Source organism: Chaetura pelagica, unplaced genomic scaffold (assembly GCF_000747805.2).
Source record: "Chaetura pelagica isolate M959 unplaced genomic scaffold, ChaPel_1.0 scaffold137, whole genome shotgun sequence".
Classification (NCBI taxonomy): Eukaryota; Metazoa; Chordata; class Aves; order Apodiformes; family Apodidae; genus Chaetura; species Chaetura pelagica.
Genome location: NW_009953947.1, coordinates 1,826,594 through 1,849,469, shown reverse-complemented (window position 1 = coordinate 1,849,469; position 22,876 = coordinate 1,826,594). Strand labels below are relative to the sequence as shown.

Sequence of the window (22,876 nt, the reverse complement as noted above, 5' to 3'; positions counted from 1 at the left end):
AAACAACCTTTGCCTGACTACTACTAGCTCAAAAAGAGGATGGTTGAGAGAGCTTACCCTAGTAAGTAAAGAGATTCCTTTATCCTTTGAGGTGAATACACTTGGTTGACTGGTTTACTAGGTATGTGTCTGTGTTTTATCATATATGGTCTATCTAGGAACTATTTCTTGAAATTATGTGACAGGAACCTGTAGCCTCAGTGGACTACAGAAACTCTCCTTCTTCGATTTTTCCTGTTACACGTAAATGAAGACTGATCTAACTGAAAAAGTAGTCAGACCTCTACTTTTGGCCACATGAACTGCAGCTAAAATAAATTCAGAATTTTAATATATTGACTGAATCTCCACTGATTATGGTGACTAGTCAGATGGGTGAAATGACCCTACATATTAAGTCAGGTAAACTGAATTCAGTCCTGCTTAGGCTAGTCACTGAATTTCTAAACAGTTAAAATGAGGGGAGATGAATCTCCGACGCAGTGAGCATGGCTTTATACCAGCTTACATGAAGGCTAATGACATAAGCTCACCACAGATATAAAACTTATGGACACTGACAATGAATATCAGAGAACTCATTTTATTTAATCAAAACAATATATATGGTGCAATAGAGACTAGATTAAGACTACTGTAGCTTGTTCATAAAGACATGCAAGGAATGAAGGAAGTATGCATGTTTTTGTGTCATCAAAAATGTATATACACTTGTTCTGAGAAATAGTATATGGACTATATTGAAGTATGTGGAGAATTTTTGAAGAATAAGGGAGAAAATATATTTTTAAAAGAAGTCAACAATGTACTCTACAATAAAGTGCAAGATGGCACTTAAATGAACTAACAATGCAGCCAGAACAGAACTATGCAGATATTTTTGTGAAATATGTAGGAGGTGGAAGACAACTTGGATGAAATTATCTAATTTGTGATGCTTAGGACAGCAAGAAAGAAGAGCAACAAAGATTAACAACAGTGGTCTCAAGAACCTCAGATTTTAACGAACTCATTGATTGAATTTGATGCTATGGCAAGCAATGGTAAAGGAAAATGGGTTGGGGAGAATTGGTACAGATTAAATGAACAATCCTAAGAGTGCAAGTACATATTGCTCTAACAAAAAAAGAAAAATATCAGAGATAATTTCGATTAAGCCATGACTTTTCAATGGTCTGCTACTTGATATGGAATTGTACAAAAGGTGAAAACTAGATCAACACAGAAAAACAATATGGGCATGTAACAGCAAAGCTGGGATAAAACCAGATATATTAAAGGTGAAAAGAAAACTTTCTGTAAGTAAGTGCACTGATGATAATAATAAGAAGACCAAAAGCAGACTTATTCCACTCTGTGGGAAGGAGGGAAAGCTAATAGTATATGGTGCATAAAAATGCCAAGGCAGTTAATGCTCTTTTTGTCTCAGTCTCTACTGCAAAAATATTACCTGTGATTAAATTACTAACATAGTTAATGTCAGCAATAGGGCTAAATAACTTGGAGTGCAGTGGGCAGAGAACAGGTCAGGCACAACTTAGACGAAGCAGTCATTCTCAATTAGCAGAGCCTGATTAAATGAAACCCAGGCTACTGAAGGTACTAATGATGCAGGCTCAGGACTGGTACTGGCTACATCACTCAGACTTCATGGAGAACAGAAACTTAGAAAAAACAGACCTGGTTTCAGCAAAATATCTTTGATTTAGATTTCCAGATAGTTTGATATTCTTAATTTCTGGTCAGCCAAGTTCCCTTTAAAATATTTTGCTCAATTAGGCCATTACGTCTTTTTTTTAAAAGACCTACAAAACTGTAACTTCACTTCTTTCCTTTTTTTATCTCCTAGGAGGATGCTGGGACCAGCAATCAAACCACCTACATGTAAGCTCCTCAAAGGTGATAAATAATTGTCAAGATTTTTCAGGAAAAAATGGCACTGAACTAATCTTATTTATTTCCATGACAGAGTAACAGGAGCTGTTCCGTGGGGAGAAGTGGTAGATACAGCTTTCATGATCTTAAAAAAAGACTTTTGACACTGACACATACAGTCTTTAGAGTGATGTGAAAAAATCTAAGTCTGGTCTTGAACAGGGTGATGGTCTATAGCTCTACAGTTATATGCAGCTCATGCTGCTAAATATTAACTCAAACTACGTGGTATTACGATGATTTTATTATGTTTGGAAATGTGAATCTGTCTGTGGGAAGAAATGAATTAGCAAGAAACACAAATGCAAGTTTTCCTTAGTCGCATCCCACAGCAGAGCAGTACAATCCCAGGGTAGCTGAAGTCACCTCCTCCTTATCTACTATGTCTAAATCCCCTCCACCCCACTCTGGCTTTCCAAAATATTTAGCATCCATCTCACACAAAATGCCACAATCAGCTGCAAAAATACAAGGTGGGAGTAAATGGGTAGCCAGAATTCCTAGTGAAAACTCAATGGAGGTATGGGGATGTGTGAAGGATGTCTAACCATTATCCTCTGTCAATAATAATACCATTGCAAAAGAAAAACAAGCATCATAATAGGCAGGAAGAGTAAGCATATGTAATACAGGTCCTTCCTTACAGTAAGGTTTAATCAGGAGTACTGTGATCAGGTCAAGAATTTTATGGGAAACAGTCCAGGGGAAGGGAACAGATGTTTGGAAATACAGAAATATTGAAAAACAGGTGGTTTTAGTCTTCAGGAGAAAAGACTGATGGATGGCAGAAGCATTTTCAAATACGCAAAAGTTTTCCACAAACCATAGGATATATTGTCACTGCTTTCGCTGAAAATAGGGCAGTGTAACTGCTGATAAATTCTTTGGGGTTTTTGTTCTTATCTATGCGAAGCAAAAGTAAGTTCTCATCTGTCTCAAGGACCATGGACTGATCTGTGTGCTGTCTTCCTGAGGCTACGTGATGTCTTGACCACATTTCTACTGTAGGCTGGACATGGTACAGATTAACCTGAAGACAAGACATAAGGCCACACAGTGCATATGACCACAGTAGAACAAATTAATTTGGAGCACAGATGCATCACACACAATGGCTAATGATCAGTCAGTTGCTCTGACAGAGCACAGATGTGGTGACCTTCCTGTGTGTTGGGATTTTACTGTTAGATTCGTACCATGTCTTCTTTCCCATCCTTCTTCACAGGACGGCAACAAAAATGATCAGAGGACAGGAGCACCTCTCTTATGAAGACAGGTTGAGGGACTTGGGGTTGTTCAGCCTAAAGAAGAGAATACTCTGGGGGCACCTTATAGCGACCTTGCAGTACTTGAAAGGGGACTATAAGAAGGCTGGGGAAGACCTGTTCACAAGAGCATGTAATGACAGGACAAGGGGCAATGGTTTTAAGCTAGAAAAATGTAGATTTAGGTTGGACATTAGGAAAAAGTTATTTATTATGAGGGCGGTGAATCACTGGAACAGGTTGCAGAGAGAGGTAGTGGGGACCCCATCCCTGGAGAGGTTCAAGGTCAGGCTTGATGAGGCTCTGAGCAATCTTTTCAGTGTGAGATGTCCCTGCTTATTGTAGGGGGGTTGGAATAAATGACTTTTAGAGGTCTCTTCCAACCCAAGATCTTTTATGATTCTATGATTCTCAAGATCTTATTTTCAACAGGACTGATGAGGTCAGAATCTGGATTTTCAATAATCATATGAACAAATCCCTGCCATCATGATGGAAGAAGAGACAGGAAATTTAAGCCTGGAGGATTAGAAGAAGGTTTTAAAATAGAGATTGCTATCAAAATATAGCAGGAGGAAAAAAGGAACCTAATGCTTACTTAACAACTTTAAAATATCATTATTTTAAAGAAAATCTCATTAATTATTAATTCCTGGATCATTATCTTTCAATAGCTTTCTTTGATAATGGAGAAGGCCTCCTGATGTCTAAAGCCCAAGCAATTCAGGATGTCACAGACATCCTAGTCAACCTTATCTGGAATGCAGTTCTATGGTGTCATCTTATCTTTCGTTACATGTATCCATCATTAACATACTCCAGGTAAGGTAGATATTCACCCTTCTCATTTTCTTTCTGCTAACATATACTCATACAAAATGTTTGATTTGACAAAAAAACAACAACAAAAAAACACAACAAAAAACCCCACAAAAAACCCCACAAAAAAAACCCAAGGAGTTTGGGTTAAAAACTAGTAGTAGCTTAAAATTTTACAAACAAATAAAATTTGAAAAACTACAGTAACACACTGTAAACACAAATATTTCTCTTCAGACAACATATGATATAAAAAAGATCCTAAAATTGTACCATAATATGTGTCCAGAAGTAGTTTTCTCACTAAAAAAAAACAATCAATTGAGTTTATGTCAAGTGAAATAGCCTATTAGAGCTGCTGTCTCACTACAAAACAGGTTGCATGGTCCAGTTTTCAAAAGCAGTTTAGCACAGCATCTTAAGAGTGAGTGTAATTTAAATTGACAGAATAGAAACCAGTAAAGCACCAGCAAGCGATGGCATACGTGGAACTTTTGAGAACAAGATAATGTGTCTGTTAAAAATACCTACTTATCATTAAACACTATAAGTTTGCCTCTGTGGTACTCCAATTCCTAATACCAGCAGTTAAAATATTACTGGTTGATCTGGCATATTCTCTAAACAGTACTTAAATTTTTAAATTTAAAAATCCCAAACAACTACTGGTAGTTATGTTGTTATAGTCTCAAAATTGGAGCCTTCGTCAATGCTGTTGCTTGTATTTTTTATTTTTTTTTTTTATTATTTAGTCTAACTCTTGAAATTTGTCATCTGACCATATCAGAGGACCTTGTCACTTCATTCCTTTATTTCAATGCCCAGATTGCTCACACAGTAAAGTTTAAAATTTTATTTTCTTCAAAAGAACCCACTCAGATGATCTAAGCAATATAATCAGAGAACAAATTAAATAAAATATTATTAAATATTAGTTTATGGAGTGGTCTTAGCAGCTCTGAAGGAAAATATTGCAGCTCTTTATACTTTTATTGTATCTGACTAATTTCTTAAATTCTGCATAGGTAACTGTCCATCCATATTAAATGACTGATGCATAAAAGAGTAGTTTAACTCACGTGCATCAATTTTCTTGTAAAAGTATCACTCTGCCTTGGACCTGCTCCCTTTCCAACAGAGCTGTAGCCATACCTAGGTTTTGGTGCTCTGCATGGAGACCCTGTTCCCACTGATGACTCAAAATAAGAACTAGGAGCTGATCTGGGGGAATGAAATCAGGGCACATGGAGACTGGGTGAGCATGGGGTATTTTTCAGGCCAGAGGCTGGGACCTAACTGTGGTAAACAGAGTTTAGAAAACACATCTACAACAGAAACATCACTGGATGCCAACTTCTGCATTTTGTAAAATCTCATGGCTCTTGGATGCCATCTGTGTTATTTTCTTGCCTCTGGCTGTCTTTGCTGTGTAGTAATAAAAGAATAAACTCAATCTGGTGCCTGGGACTACTGCACCTTGCTGGTGATTGATGGCATTGGGATTCTAGTCTTCTGCTTCGTTATCAACCTAAGGCATGGAATGAAACTCTGTGTCATATCTTATCCCTCAATTAATTTGAGCCTGCCAGAACTTTGATCCTCTAGGTGCAACTTATCATTGCTCAAGTAATGTCAGAATAATGCCCATACATAAGCATTCTTTCAATGTTAGTGTAGAGTTTGGGTGATAAACACCTAATCAGTCAGAAATGTGAAGCAAACGTGACATGACCAACACAGTGTTAAATCTTGATGCTGGTTGTGAAGGAGACTGACTTAATCCTCTGCAGACAGGAAAAGTAACAGCAGTGAAAATTGAATGTCTGACAAGCAGGTTGCAATTTAACCAGGAGTGCTTTTACCTCTTCTGTCAAAGCATCAGTTTTGCAGAAACCATAAATTTCAATTCAGTGTCCACCAGAAAAGGCTTCTCAGGTGCAAGCTGTCTCAGCCAAACCAGTGAATGTCAGAGACTCAACCTAAAGCAGCCAGAAGTCCAGTAATGAGGGCAATTGCATTAGATGTGAGAAACCTAATGCTAACTCTAGACTTGGCCATCCTAACAGCTTATCTATAAACTGTGTTTCTCATATGCTGCTTGGCAAACAGTAGGATTCTTCATTTAAATTTAGCAATCTAGGCTCCTATGCATCTGTAGGCTTAATTCTAGATTGCAGAGGTGATATCCTAAAATGGGTATCTAAAACAGCTATTCCCTCTTACTCTTTGAAATTCCCTCTTTCTCCTTACTTTATACAAAGAGAGAAGAGACAAGTAGCTCAAACAAAAAGTGAGGCATTTAGGCATGCAATTTACTACAGATGAATGAGATCAATCACATCTCCCAGTTAATATTATTGTGTCCTGGGAGGACTCGATGCAAGACGAAGGACTGAGAGTGCCTCATTCTCACCTTAGAGAAGTGAGAAGAATTCTTGTAGGATTTTGGACTGAGGGCAGGTGAAAAAATAAGGAAGAATAAACATATTGGGCTCCCTCCACCAAGAGTTAAAAAAAGAAAAAAAGGAAAAAATTAACATACTCTGGTTTTCCTAGTTGCTCTAAGACACAAACTATAAATTCACGCACATTTTAGAGACAGCTAAGACTCCTGCCAGCTGACAGAGAAAATGACTGCAGTAACAGGGTCTGTGGGAGCTCCACTGCCCAACAAAGGCAACACAGCATGTATGTACAGAGCTGCTTTGCTACAATCCCCAAAGTCCTCAATCAGTGTAACTGCATAACAAAACCTTTCTTATGAAACCATGAGAGCAAACACAGGCACTGCTTGTTCTGCTGGCCACACCTACAGGAATTACTATGTGGGGGGAAGAAAAAGGGGGAGTGTCTCACACCAATGCTCATGTATTTAATTTTTTAACACAGCACATGCCAGTTACTGTTTCTTGGATGTTGCCCTGTCGTCCTTCACACAGACTTTGCCAGTGAGAAACAAATTATAGGTGTACAATGCAAGGAGAAAGTCAGGTAATCCTTGCCTCTTGATCCAGTTCAAGCTGAAACGTACTGCCCTGGAAATTGCTCCTCAGCAATTGTGTTGTGTGGCATATTTCAAATAACTGCAAAGAATGATCTTTCTAATGATTTCCACAGTACATATCAGAGACCAAATCCTGCCTTTGCCTCTTTCACTGTGTAAGTATCCTGGCAACAGAGCCAGCACTGGTGTTTTATATATGGATTTCTGGGCTTCATCTGTTTCTGCTTAGCTGTGTAGGAAAGGCACTAAGCATCAGGGCATTGCTGACAGATGCCACATTGTGTGGAAGGGATGAGCAAGGCTCATGCAACATGTGATGGCAATGCCAGGGAGTAATGCCACCGACCTTTGGTGAACTTACGGGGGACAAAAAGAGCTATGCTCACTCCATTCTCCCTGCCACCCTCCTTGTACATGGGGATGGATTCTGTGCAGGGATTTGTCCTTATGTGTAACGTTACAGAACAACTACAGAAAACCATGTGGCAAGTACATCCTTGATGGGAAGATACTAAATGCTATATACTTTCTAATGCAGTAGAAGAAAAAAAAAAAAGGATATATAGAATCTGCAATATGAAATTTCCTTTTTCAGTGCTTAGAAGATTAGGTAATGGAAATTTTGTTTTACATTAACCTATACATTTAGAGAACTTGCAATATTCCATTTTATCCTCCCATCCATATGATTGTCCCTACATACTTCCATTTCAATAATTTGTTTCTGAATTTCTAAGGAAATTAACCAAAAAGTATTCACAGAATTATTTCTCAAAGACTTATAAAGGTTTGAATTTAGAACAACAAAAAAAAATTAAGTACTGTAAAATGACGACTTGCTGTAATGTTGAAGGGGAAGCTGATTACCTGTTTGGGAAAAAGCTGGAGTGTTTTTACTCTGGATATCAGTCAGCATCTCGAGCCCCCTTTTTTTCTGAATGACTATGAACCAAAGGGTTAAAACAACAGCTGCCTTTAAGGACTAGACATCTGCAACTGTAATCAGCTTCACACAGGCTCTGAGACATTGCTGAAAAGGGTCCTTCCTTATGTTGCTATAAAAATTTCATTGGCACTGCCACAAATTCATTAATAGGCTGACAATTTTACTTTTCCACAACAATTTACAAAAATTCACTTTGCAATGTAGTGAACTCTCTTTTATATACCAGCATTTGAGATCAAGAAGACCTGAAACACAGAGACTGGATTCATTTGACCAAATTACAGTTCTCTAGACTCCCTCTATAGTCAATGGAGAAAAATAGGCACTTGACATTGATTTCTTAAACTAGAATTCTCAAATAGATCACATGAACTGTGGTCACAAAGTGGATATTTTTCTCTTTGGTCTATAAAGAGGGCTCAAAGATACTAGTTCAGAAACAGATATCTTTACTGTAGTGAGGTGAGATGACTCTAATGTTTGTTTTAGGCTTCAGAGAAATCTTATTGAGGATTCCTGGGTTTCCGTCTTGCAAGAACACCCTTACCTGACCATGCATATTCTCACTGCAGAGATAGATAACTGAAGAGTAACAGAAGCACATTACAAAGTCAGAAGGAAGAACCAACCTGGTGTTACTGTCACATCATTTCCATTGACCACAGGTCTTTCTTCCTCTTCTTCCTCTGGCGGTTCAATACCTGTCTTCTCCATATTGCTCACAGACTTATTCCTTTTACGTTTGCCTTCAGCCCCGGGGGTGGCACCTGGGAGGATCTGATCTGTTACATTTAACAGCAGTGGAGCTGGTTCTGCTGGAGGTTTTGGAGTGCCGTAATAATTGTCTGGAAAGAAAAGGAATAACACATAAATGTACAGAAATACCTATCTTGCTTCCTCTTCCTTTGTCTTAGATTAGTGGGATTATGTGAGGTAGGATCTGTTTCATCAGCTAATACAAACATTAATTCAAAAAGTTTTTTGTGAAGTTAAATACTCACCTTTCATGAAATGGTAATTAATTTTCTTGGGGGAAAATTAGTGATCGAATCATGCTCACAGGTATATACCATATTAACATTTCCTGAAACATTAACAGGGTAAGTTAACATTCCTCTCATTCAAATACCTAACAAATAGGCAGCACACCAGAGCTGTTTCTTATTTTAATCTGTTAGGACAAATTAGCTTTGGAACATTTTTACAACAACAGAACAGTTTCTGAAGGATCAAAAGGATCATCAAAGTATTGGCTATTCACTATGTCATTTACACACAAGTCCTCCCCATTCCAATTTTATCACCTGCTTAGAAAGCAAATAATCGTTCAATGATTCAGAGATTTGGAGTTCTCAGTAATCCTTGCACTATGTCATTTCTTTATATTTGTCAAATTTTTGCTATTCATGAGCTCCAGTTTTGTAATAGTTAATGCTAATATATTTTCAAAGAAAGTTAAAACCTTATGCTTTAGGGCTTAAAATTATATCAAACTACTAAGGAATTCTGAGAAGATTTATGGAGGCTGACAGATTACCCTCTATTTTTCTCTCAAGAAATTTCTGGCAACTTCCTTTGAATCATCTACTTTCTGTCAGAAGGATTATTAGATTAGATGGACCATGGTCTGATCTTATCTACCAACATCTGTATATCTGCATTTCTAGCACGTCTGGTCTCAAAACTGGTTTCTTGCTGATAATCCACATTGGTCTGAAAAAATATGGTTAAAAATAAAATATTAAAAAAAAATAAAGAGAAGATTATAAAAAGAAATAGCAAGCCCTCTCTAGAAGCAAAGAGTAATACATGACAGAAACACATATTTATGCTGAGTTAACTTTTTTCATCTGCAAGTTGTACTGAAGGGTAGGGAACAAGTAGATTTTCAGCAGTTAGTACAGGAAACTAAGAACGCTGTCCAGCTCTCAGAAACTTTTCCGAAGAAAAAAAAGCACCTATATAAGAAATGATGTTGCTGAAGATATTTGTAGACTATGACAACTTTTAAATTCTTATCTCGCATTTTAGGGCTTTTGCTCAATCAAATAGTAGTAACAAGTGGCAAAAATTATTTTAACCATATGAGTGTGACACAGATAAAGAAATAGGTTGTATCTGCACAGTAAAAGATCATAACATGTATTTTGTAGGCAGAGTAAAAATTATTTCTGGTACTAGTATTCCTGCATGATTCCAATGAATTACAACATTCAACCACATAACCACCTCAATACAGGTAAGTGATTGAGCAGTTTTGAAACTACTGAATATTAATTTTTTGCAGAGGTTTAACTAAACAACACTTGGAAGAGATGTTTCTGTAATTGTAATACACTAGAAAAATGTAGTGTGTTAAATGGCCCTCATACCCATTCTGGGCTTAGGACTGACACAATGAAAAACTGACTGAAGGTTTTCTTCTGACTTTATGAGATGGCAGCAGCCATCCCTGATACCAGCAGGGCAATGAGCTGTGCCTTCAGATGGCTGGCTGTGACTTGCCTTGCCTCAGTCTGTGGGAGCTTTTTCTGACTCTCTGGGTTGAAGCAGGGGGAGCATGACTTGGGGACCAAGGAGGGAAGGGAAATCTACACTGAGCCACCCATAAAACTGTACCTCCAAAATATGTCAAAATCAGATGTAGTCACAGTCAAATTCTAAGCTCTAACAGTGCAGGCTATTTTGAAAAACCAACAGTCTTGAAGGCATTGCCCAGTTGAAAGTCTACTTTTGTATTTCCTTAAGCACATGTTACCTTTATTGGTGAGACTGCATGTCTGAGATATTACATATTTTGAAAAAAAAGATTTCTCAATTAAAAAAAATCCTCCCTGACTTAAGTCATTTATCAATCTGAAAGATAATCAGTACCACAGATGTCATAGGCTTCACACAACTTGTGCAGTGTGCACTGATTTCCACTGATTTCATACATTTGAAGGATAAAGGAGTCCAGGAAGGCTGGACATACCTCAAAAAAGAAATTTTAAAGGCACAGGAGCAGGCTTTCACTGTGTGCTAAAAAACCAGCAAGCAGGGTAGGAGACCAACCTGGCTAAACAGGGACCTTTGGCTGGACATTAGGAACATAAGGAGAGTCTATGGTGCTACAGGCAAAGGTTGGGGAAGTGTGGCTGAAAAGGGTGTAGCAGAAAAGGACCTGGGGGTTCTAATTGACAAGTGGCTGAATATGAGCCAGCAGTGTGCCCAGGTGGCCAAGAAGGCCAATGGCATCCTGGCTTGTATTAGAAATAGTGTGACCAGCAGAAGTAGAGAGGTGATTGTCCCCCTGTTCTCAGCACTGGTGAGGCCACACCTGGAGTGTTGTGTCCAGTTTTGGGCACCTCAATTCAAGAGAGATATCGAGGTGGTGGAGCGAGTACAGAGGAGGGCAATGAAGCTGGTGAAGGGCCTAGAGAATCAGTCTTATGAAGAACACTTGAAGGAGCTGGGAATATTTAGTTTGAGAAAGAGGAGGCTGAGGAGAGACCTCATCAGTCTCTACAACTACCTGAAAGGACATTGTAGAGAGGCTGGGGCTGGCCTCTTCTCACAGGGAATTAGCAACAGAACAGGAGGGAATGGCTTCAAGCTGCAACAGGGGAGGTTTAGACTGGACATTAGGAAAAATTTATTCACAGAAAGAGTGGTTAGACACTGTAATAGGCTGCCCAGGGAGGTGGTTGAGTCACCATCCCTGGATGTATTTAAGGGTCATTTGGATGTGGTGTTGGTGGATACGGTTTAGGGGAGAACTCTGTAGAGTAGGGATGATGGTTGGACTCAGTGATCCCAAGGGTCTTTTCCAATCTGAATAGTTCTATGATTCTATGATTTCATCAAACAAATCCCAGGCTTATAGGACCAGTGTGAAACAAATATGAAACTAAAATTGCAGTACTCTGGCTTTTTTCCTTTGTTCCGAGTTTTGCCATTGTCAGACAAATTTGAGTACAATAGTAATTAGCAGCAATGTTAATATCCTGAATAGAACATAAGATGTATTAAAGTAAAGACAAGCTCATTCTATTATTGGAAATGAAACCCTTTTTCACTTTGACTGACTGCATGCATTAGCAGGAGACAGAGACAGAAGTCATAACAAAAAAATGCCATTAATATGACTATATAAAATATAAGAAACCAAAATGCATATTTAAGATAGGAGCCAGAGAGGATTTAACTCTTCCAGTTTCAAGCTGAAAATGCAGTATAACTTCCAACTTCTGTCCATGGCCTTCTATGACAAGGCTACAGAGATGGTGGGTAGTGGCAGAGCAACTGATGTCATCTACCTGCATTTGTGCAAGGCATTTGACACTGGTCCATATGATATCCTGGTCCCCAAACTGACAAAACATGGATTTCATAGATGGACCACGTGGTGGATAAGTAATTGGCTGGATGGCCACACCTAGTGAGTTGTGGTCAATGGTTCAGTGTCCAGTGCAGGCAAGTGATGAGTGGTGTTCATCAGGGATCAGTATTGAGACCAGTACTATTTCACATCTTTCTTGGTGACAAGGACAGTGAGATTGAGTGTGTCCTCAGCAAGTCTGCTGATGATACCAAGCTGTGTGGAGTAGCTGACACCCTAGAGGGAAAGGATGCCATCCAGAGGGACCTTGACAGGCTGGAGAGGTGGGCCAGTGACAACCTCATGAAGTTCAACAAGGCCAAGTGCAGGGTCCTGCACCTGGGTCAGTGCAACCCCAGGCACAAAATAGAGGCTGGGGGAGAATGGCTGGAGAGCAGTGATGAGGAAGAGGACTTGGGGTGGTAGTTGATGAGAAGCTTGACATGAGCCGCCAGTGTGAGCTGGAGCCCAGAGAGCAACTGCATCCTGGGCTGCATCAAAAGACGTGTGGCCAGCAGGGTCAGGGAGGTGATTCTGCCCCTCTGTTCTCCTCTGGTGAGACCCCACCTGGAGTGCTGTGTACAGCTCTGGAGACCTCATCACAGGAAAGACATGAAGCTGTCCAGACATGAGAAGGTCCAGAGAAGGGCCACAAAGATGATCAAAGGGCTGGAGCACCTCTGCTATGAAGACAGGCTGAGAGAGTTGGGGCTGTTCAGCCTGGAGAAGAGAAGGCTCCAGGGAGACCTTATAGCAGCCTTCCAGTCTCTGAAGGGGCTACAGAAAAGCTGGGGAGGGGCTTTTCACTAGAGAAGGTAGTCATAGGACAATGGACAATGGACTTAAACTGAAAGAGGGTAGATTTAGATTAGACATCAGGAAGGAATTCTTCACCATGAGGGCAGTAAAGTGCTGGAATGGGTTGCCCAGGGAGGTTGTTGATGCCTGATGCCTGCTCCCTGATGGTGTTTAAGGCCAAGTTGGATGAGACTCTGTGCAGCCTAGTCTAGTGTGAGGTGTCCCTGCTCATAGCAGGGAGGTTGGAACCTCATGGTGTTTAAGGTCCTTTCCAAACTTAACCATTCTATGATTTTATGATTCTGTGCTGTACAGTTTACAATCCAGTAACCACTGATTTTAAAATGAGTTTTGCATTACTAGTTGCCATCCATCCATCCTTAATTCAGATATATACATGAGCAGTGCAAATAAGAATAACAAACTTGTCTACAGCTACTGACATGATCAGTGCATCACAAATATGATTAAAAAATTCCAATGAGTTCCAAAGGAAAACAATTGTAGGATGAGAGAGCCAGTCATTTCAGTGAAGGAGCAATGCTCCATTAAAGACAAATTTGAATCAGTGTAAACTATTTCTTCTATCAAAAAGAGTTTCTCAGTGTCTTGAAATTCCTGGCTTAAGCCTTAGAAATTAGCATTAAAGTCAATGGGAGACTCAAAGCCTCAATAATTGTCATATCTAGGTGTAATGCAAAGACTAAATGTTTAAACACCACAACTTTTGTTGCAGTGATGTTTGGAATATCTCTGATAAAGCCAGCTGTTTTCCATCTTGCCTAAGCAAAGAACAGGGCTGGTTCAAGATGCTTCTGTTGGAAGTCTAGTAATAAGGTTCTGAAATTCAGCTTCCTGTTAATACAAAATCCACACAAAATACATAATTTAAATGGTATTTAATTAAAAAAAAAAAAGCCTATTGAAAGAAAACATAAATCCCATGCTTATTGGCAGTCAAAAACCCCAGAAATTAGGAGCTTTTGAAAAGAAATGCACAAAATAGAAAACACCTTTATAACACTGTACAAAAGCACACAGTGCCCTCCCTTTTGTATACTGCCTGCTGTTCTGGTACTTGCCTCTAAAAAATTACATGGGGGATCTAACGAAGAGCAATTACAGCTTGGAACTGCTTAAATTAATTTGGAGTTTTCAGATTGGAAACGGGACAACTGAAGGGGGATATGTATAAAATCAGGAGAACCCTGGGAAAGTGCTTAGAAAATAAATGAATGGATGCTTGGCTTCTCTGTACATGAGAACAACAGGATGCTCGATGAAAGTAGCACATTTAAAACAAGCAAAATAAGTGTTGTTTTTTTTCACACAGCATAAGAGAATAGTGACATTTGCTGTTAGATGCTGCTAGTATCATAAATACAGTCAAAAAGCAATTATACAAAGTCATTGAAATAAAAAAGCACAGAATCCTATTAGATGTAAAGGTACAAATTCTGAATCAAGAGTTCCGTAAAATACAGGTTGGTGGAACACAGAATGTATCTCTGCATGCTTTCCTTATGCTTGTATTTTTTGCCTTAACATCTACCAAGGGACAGTAGTAGAGACAGAGTATAGGGCTAAAGTTTCCCTTCAACTCAGTGCAGGTGCTCTCTTACTCAGGAGCCTTCTCATTGTACTTAAAAAACGTGTTCATACTTCTCTGCCACCCTGGAGCAAAGTCCAGAGGTCAGCTGAAGCCAGCAGAGCTTAAGCTAAGCTCTTTGTGCTGCACCTGGCTAAAAGCTTTCATGTGAACAGGCAACACAGAACACGTATTTAATTGTGGAAAAACTACCACTGCTTAATCCATCTTGCTGCTGTGCCTGATTGTCTCAGTGCTCCCAGCCTTGTTTCTGAGTGCAACTAAACATGGAACATAGTCTAACCCAACTTGTTTGACTCTGCTGCCAAAAGAAGCCATAGAATAGTTACAGTTAGCAAGTACTCCTTGCCACCCCTAAGCTGTATGAAACGATCAGCCTGATTCTACAAAGGAGTCAGACAAAATTCCAGGGGATTACTCAGCCCTGATGACTGAGACGAGGTAAGGAAGTCAGAAAGTTAGAAGCAGCACAAAAAGGAAAAAATGAGGAGGACAAAGCAGCTTTTTTTTTTTTTTTAAATTAACCTGAAGTCACCTATGTCAGGAAGTAGCAAGACTTTTATTTTATATATGAAGTGTTTGATAATGATGCAGTGATCCTAACTTGCTTCCTGAGAATAGGTAAGCCCTTATGGAAGAAGAAAAGATAAAGCATTTGGGTGGTAGTAAAGAAGCAGAAGAATCATCACGGTGAAATGATAACATGACTCATGCCTACTAAAGGTCACTATACCAATGTGCTTGACACCCAGTGATCCCAACCACTGGATACAGTTATAAATGTGTCTCCGACCATGTGCTCCACTCTGCACAACATTGCCGGGACTGACCTACATGCAATTTCCTCTGTCTGGCCTAGCCCAGCAGCTTCACCAACAGCCCAGACTTGCTCTGCTTCTGCAAGGAAAGAGTCCAAAGTGCAGCACCGAGCAGCCATCTCCACTTTCCATCCTTCTGCATAGGGAAGGGAGATGTAGGGCTTTTTTCCAGGTCTGCAAGAAGCTCCCTTCTCTCCTGGCACCAGCCAGGACCATCAGTCTGTGGAGGAATGGGGTTATTACTGGGACACACCTTGGATCCTGAAGCTCCACTGATCTCATCAAGAAATTAAAAAGTCTAATTTAAAAATGTAAGTAATATGAAGAATTAGAAGTAGTGCTGAGGAATTAGGAAATTCTAGTAAGAATGAACAATCAGACAGAAAACAAGAGGTATGCTAGAGCCAAAAGCTTATAATATGAATACTTCTAACCATGGTATGACCCAGATTCTGAGCCCAGAATGAGATACACAGTCCTTTTCACACTTCTTTTTAGAGTGAGATGAAACAATACCTAGATACAAACACACTCCTGCTTCTGCTTATTCAGCACCCCCATTTAGATTGAACTGCCTGTACTGTTTATACAGCTTTGAATTGCTGAAGTATCAATCAAAATAGTGTGAGTCAGCCACAACTCTAGAAATGAAAGACAAACCTTACATTTTGCTTATTAGAACAATAACTGAAAATTTTATTATACATCTCTACACACTGCCTTTGTCGTCACCCTCTAGTGATAAGAAGCTAAGGGGAAAATATTCTGAAGTCGTAATTGTTGTCTGCAGACAAGAATTAAATATGATATTTTTATAAACCACAAATATATATGGAAAAATAACAGATTGCAATGGTATATGGACCCAATCTGATTCTGAACATCATCTCAATGAAATAAAAAAACTAAAAAAAATACAGACTTTGGAAGCAATAATGAAAAGAGATCTCAAGACAATACCTCAATCTGTACTGATCCCCAGCACGCAAGCCCTGCCATGTCAGGCTCAAGTCTGCTGTGGTCTGGAGTCCATGCATTGAGCATTCTTTGGATACAAATATAAGTGTAGGTTTCTGGCAATCTCTAGAAGACAGCAGGAAAGAAAGCCTGTGCTTTTGGTATTGCTTAAGGCAGGCCCAAACCACTGGCAGTATGACCAGCAAGGAAAGATCTGGTTGGTAACATCTCAGACTTGGCATTACATTTTTATGGCCAACACAGCCCAGGTCAGTGGGTTGCAGACACTTTGAAGGGTTTGGTATTGTGTGCAACGGATGTTGAAGACATAAGGATTCCTAAGCGCAGGCTGCATGGACATCCTAAACTCTGTGAAGACCACCAGGAGGCAACTATTTGGTATCACCATACTCTCACTTCACTGGGCTGTCAGATCGACACATGACTTTGCCGTGGGAGTACATCCAATCAGTTGGTGTCTCTTTATGAAACTATTTTATTCTAACATTTCTGGTGACTTGTACACGTCATTTAGAGCATTCTTTTCTATGTCATGAAACGTATTCTGCACTACAAATACACTAATATAGAATCTTCGAAAACTGAAAAAGATGGTTCTTAAAATTCTTACAACCATCTTATAAATTCCCAAAGAGGAAAAAAGTACATAGACATTGTTAAAATATAATTAGTGATGTATTTTAACAAAATTCAAGACAATTACCACCTCCTTACAGAAGCTTAGCAAACTTCTTTTCACCCACTCACCTTGACTGAGTAATTTATTGTGACGGTGACTATACTATAATTAGAGCTTTTTAAATCACTACTGTAAGGTTGGGTGAGTAGTTCCTGGGTTCATACATTTTTATGATGGTTTTGCAACGCTGCTTGAGAGATCAAAGTTTCAAAACTCTTAGTGTGGTGCCAAAGTGGAATTTAAAAATGAAGCCTCCTAAAACCTTTAGATTTTAGAATCTTATTGGTATTATTTTTACTCATGATCTTGTGTCGTTAAGATGGTAAACAGACCAGGAAAAGCTGTAGTTCAGATCTTTCAGGATTTAGGGGGAGAAAAAGTTATTTAATACAGATTTTTGATTATATGATTATGTTTTTCAATAAGAAGTCTTCTATTGTGTTCTCTGAACAAATTTACAAGCAAAGTTATACTTTTACTAAGATCTTTGCTGCTACTTTTAGTTTCACTACTTTCAGTCAGAGCCTGAAGATCCCAGAGTAATCTTTGGCCTTCTTTTTCTAACTAAGCCTTTGAATACATACTGCTTAGTTCTCTGAACCTCACTGTTACATTATCATTTGAATTAAAAATACAAATTAAAATGTATTTACTTTGGGAGTGCTGTCAGAATGAGTTACACAAGATATACACAACTAATTCCATAGTTATTGGGTACAGAGATCATAGAATCATAGAACCATAGAATCCTAGGGGTTGGAAGGGACCTCGAAAGATCATCTAGTCCAACTCCCCCTGCCAGAGCAGGGTGACCTAGAGTACATCACACAGGAACGCATCCAGGTGGGTTCTGAATGTCTCCAGTGAAGGAGACTCCACAACCTCCCTGGGCAGCCTGTTCCAGTGCTCTGTCACTCTTACAGTAAAAAATTTTTTTTGGATATTCACCTTAAACCTCCTATGCTCCAATTTGCACCCACTACCCCTTGTCCTATCACCAAGGCTACTTGTTATAAAGTCTGTTTTTCACCCTTGCTGTTTTCTAACTGTAGTGGGCTTTAGCTATAGCTAAAGCTACTCAAAAGGAATATTTTTCTAGAGATCTCAGGGTTCTTCTAGAACAGAGGGGTCAGAGTCATTGCCTGTGCATTCCCAACAGATACTTGAGTAATTTCTGGCAGGGGCTGTCCAGCTGTTTCCCAGAGGCAGGGAGGTTTTTGATGCATTGCATTGCTGTGACTTCTCCCCAGGCAGAATTCCCATTTGGGTTGGTCTCTGCAGCTTCTGCTAACAGGCATTAGGCAGATATGCTGACTTCTGGGTCAACTAATGACATTTTAATAACTGGCTTCAGGATTGTCTATTCATCTACATTAAAATTAAATCACTAATTATAGCTGTGGATTTTTGCCCAAGTGTTCTGGCCCCCAGTGAATGCAATAGCAGAGGAAGTTTCTAAATTCACAGATACAGAAATGGAGACAGATGGGTGATAAAACCTTTCAACAGGACAAAACTGCTCTTTTCTTACTATAAAACCCAACTGCCTGCAGTAAGAATCTCTCTTATCCAAATGGACTGGGAAAGATTGTAGAAGTAAAGATACTTTACTTTGTTTTGATTTCTTGATTGATATTTTTCAAGATAAGTACAGTAGCAAGTAAGTTTTATAGACTTAAGGTACTGCTTGAGAGCTGCACAGGGGATGACCTAAAAGAATTCTGTTTTTCAGAAATTTTGAAGACCCCAACATTAAGGCATACAAAGTTAATCCTGATTTAAAAAAATCTATAAAATCTCTTTGCCTCAGAGATATCACTTCTTGCTTTAGTGTATTTCAGAGAGTTGAGACTCCTAAGTTTTCTTTAGTCTTCTTAAGTTTTCTGCATCTCTCTTTCCATAGTCCTATTTTCCTGGCTGCTTTAGTTTTCTTCTTTCACTTTTCTTTTTGTTTGGTTTATCACACAAATGCTCCGCATTCCTTAAATTTTATTAGTTAATCTTCTAGCCATTTGTAGTAGCCTCTCTACAAATCTAGGCACACACACAGGAGCAATCCCTAAAAATTCTGTGTAAGAGTACAAGAAGCAAGTAGAAAGAACAATTTCACCTTTACAGAATCAGCTAATGCCTGAAGTATTTTCATCATTCCTTTAATTCTTACCAAGAATGTGAACAGGTGCAGCTGTCTTGAGCACTAAATCCCTCACAGTTGGGAAATAACAGCTCTGCTGTCAGACCTGGGACTCTCATGGACCAAAGGTGTAAATATATTTCAGATAAAGTGACCATAAACCATCCTGCACTAAGTCCAGGTGAAGGTGGCTGGGGGGAGGGAACGGTCTTGCTTTAGGATTCTGCAAAGATTAAGGTTCTGACCTTATTTCTCTCAAATATTCTTCAAGTTTGTATTTCTCTCTCGGAAGTAGAACAAATCAACTTCAGATAATGGCCTAGAAGGGAGATGTCTGCTTATCAGATGTAGCAGTATGCTGCATATAATTGCAGATCTTCCAGCCACTGTAAGATAGTAAATGACCTTTAACTTCCATGTTTTGATCTTATACTGAGCACAGCATACCAGAAGTGGCAAATCCAGATACAGCACTTTAAAAGACTCTTACTTATTTAAGGAAAATCATGGACAAAGGGACAGGAATTAATAATTAATATAAAAGAGCATTTGGACTTCACAAGCAAGAATCACTGAAGGATGAATGCAGGATATTGGAATAAAATTGTCCAACAACACAGTTAGATAAATAGTTTATCGTATTTTGCATATTTTAAAGCAATTCTGTCATCTGAACTATTCTTAAAAACAATAGTAAAATTTTAAACCTCTGCTTTCTCATAAAAGAGTCTTGGTTCAGTTCCTAAACAGTATATTCTTGGTTGCAACTTATTTCCACAGTAAATACATTTTTATGCTGTGAGCTGGCTAACATTGTCTGAATTCAGCCCTTGAGTAGTCACTTATACTGTGTCTGATGCCTAAATGATCAGAGAGTGTAGGTTTTCAACTCATTTCACTTTTGCAGCTTAGAAGTTAGATGTCTAGCTTAAACTAACAGCTCTCTCTACCCACCTGCCCTCAGTAGTGATCTTAGATGGGATGATTTGACCTCTGGGACTGTACATGTTCTCAGTTGCTGACCTTAAAAAGAAGTTCCAGAGACATTTTGGATGGCTAATGATAGATGGCATGATTCAGACCTTTAATATTCATGGTCCCAACACATTGAATCCTACTATTACTTTTTGCCATCATTTGAAGATTCAGGCTTGACACACTATGAGATGATTGCCTACTTCTCTTCAACTCTGATTTTGTATGATTTATACATGATTACTAAGGTTATTCTAGAAGTTAAAGCCCTTTGCCATATTAGAGAAGAGCAGCAGAATATCTCCCTTTTGACAATAGTGTCTGCATGGTTTTACACCCTTACAAATGACCTGAAAATACGAGGAAAGACAAGAGAATTTCTAGACAAAATTTTATCTAGTTTAGTCTGAGCTAGAGAAGTGTATGTTTCTGAATCACAGAATCATAGAATCATTAGGGTTGGAAAAGACCTTCGAGATCAAGTCCAACCATCAGCCCTACACCCCCGTGAAGAGTAAACCATCTCCTGAAGCACATCTACCCATTTTTTTAACACCTCCAGGGAAGGTGCCTCCACCACCCTCCTGGGCAGCCTGTTCCTATGCCCCACCATTCTTTCTGTGAAGAAATTCTTCCTAATATCCAATCTGAACCTTCCCGGAGAAGCTTCTGAATGACTAAAAAAGGAAAAATGTAAGTGCATTGGAAGGCATCACATTAGATGAAATTTATTATTGATAAATACAAACCAGAGTACCACTGAGTTGTAAAATTACTGTCCTTTCCAGAGAGGCAGGACTGCAGACAGCTCACTGTAGAGTAGCAGCTTCTTTCTGCTAAATACTGAGTAAAACTAGAACTGCATACTGGAAGGCAGCTTATGAAGGAATAGAATGCCATGTAATGCAGATTTTCAATAATGTGTTTAAGAACTTTGTTGCATACAGTGTTGGCCCAGACTTTTTTAAGGAAAAAAAGTACAGAAATAAAATATTTACTGAGAAAAACAGAGAAAACTATAAACATCCTATAGTAAAAACTGGAAGTATTTCAGTTATACAAATCAAATGTATTTATGTAATGAGGTGGTAAAAAGGAAAGGGTATGAAAAGGGTAAATACATTTAAAAATTACATAAAATTAAATATGAGAAATTGAAGGTCAGTGAGAGGAAACAGCTGCATTCAGAATGAATTAAACTGTGGAATTTCTGAAGTTTTTCAGATCAAGTTTTGAGTGAAAAGTGGGAATGAGCTTCAAGAATATACACTTACTATACCAGAATTTTTTGAGAGATTGCTTGCATGTTAAATCAATCCACAGTTGCTACAAATGTATCAGAAAATGCTACGTGTAGGGCAACAGAGACTTGGTGAATTTTACTGAAAAACATATATTGTAGAGGTCTTATGGCTCTAAGAACTGTCTGATATGTCTTTTGCCTTAGACAAGATGGATTAATGCCCCCATCCCTGTCTAATGAGGACTGTGCTTTTTTTTTCCTTTTTTTTTTTTTTTTTTTTAATAGGATTTTAGGCTAATTTTAAAAGCTACATTTATAGACACTTTACCCCATTTCACAGTGGCATTTTCTCTGGGTTATAGTTAGAAACCTGTCATCTCCAACTTCCTTGACAACCTCAAGAAGGCTCCCTAGACTGTTAATTACATGCAACATTTTCTTTAAACTTGTATTTTGAGGAAAAAAAAAATAAAAAAAAAAATATCCTTGTAGTCAATCAGTTTTTGTATTCATTTAAAGCTGCTACCAGAGAATGTTATCTTGCCAGTTGGAGAAGTATGTAGGGAATCCTTGCCTTTTGTGCCTAAAAAGGCATCTGCAGGTTGTCCTGGATAGTCAGCTTGCACCATGTGAATAAATCAGATGTTCCCTATTGGCTCTTCCCTTAAGGAGCTGTCAGAATAAATAAACAAAAATACTTCTCAGAGACTCCCAGTAGTTTCAGGTAAAGAAAATAAGTAAAGAAACTTAAAATAACCCCAAATCTTTCAAGAAAAAAAAAATTAAAAAAAAAAATCTGATTTAATCAACAGAAGGTGACTGTTCTGTCACATTAATATAAGTAATCAGGTTTTTTTTAAGGTAATTTGGTATAATCAATCCTAAATATTAAGCAATAACTGGACATTTAACAGAGACTCTGTGTTCCCATGGTCCCATAAATCCAATGTGCTATCTCCTTTTAATGGGGTGGGTTTTTTACTTAATTTGCTGTCTACCACCTTGGTTCTGATTTGACAGTGACATGGAACTTTACTCTTCTCAAAGGAGCTTTAATCCATAAGTTCACTACCAATGAGTCCTTGTGCTAAAACAAGGAATTTTAGCCCCTCCACAGTTCAGTTACTATGTAAAGATGCATGATCAGGCAATCCCTAGTTCTAAAAATCTGTCCTTGAAAAACATAACTTGTGTTGTGACACAACTTTCAGTCAGGAAAAAAAAAAAAAAAAGGTTAAAAACAAATTATTTTTGAGTAATTCAGAAAAATCCAGACTAGAAACCAGAAACAAACTATGATGATGTAATGGATA

General features: G+C 38.5%; 1 protein-coding gene across 2 annotated transcripts in view; it reads right to left on the bottom strand.

Moving 5' to 3' along the window:
• MAGI2 (membrane associated guanylate kinase, WW and PDZ domain containing 2) overlaps positions 1-22,876 on the bottom strand; it is a 746,179-nt gene that overhangs the window by 247,500 nt on the left and 475,803 nt on the right. For both annotated transcript variants that reach the window (XM_010001790.1, XM_010001791.1), the window contains exon 4: positions 8,599-8,814. In XM_010001790.1, the coding sequence (XP_010000092.1) occupies positions 8,599-8,814 (216 nt within the window). The remainder of the gene's footprint in view (positions 1-8,598; positions 8,815-22,876) is intronic.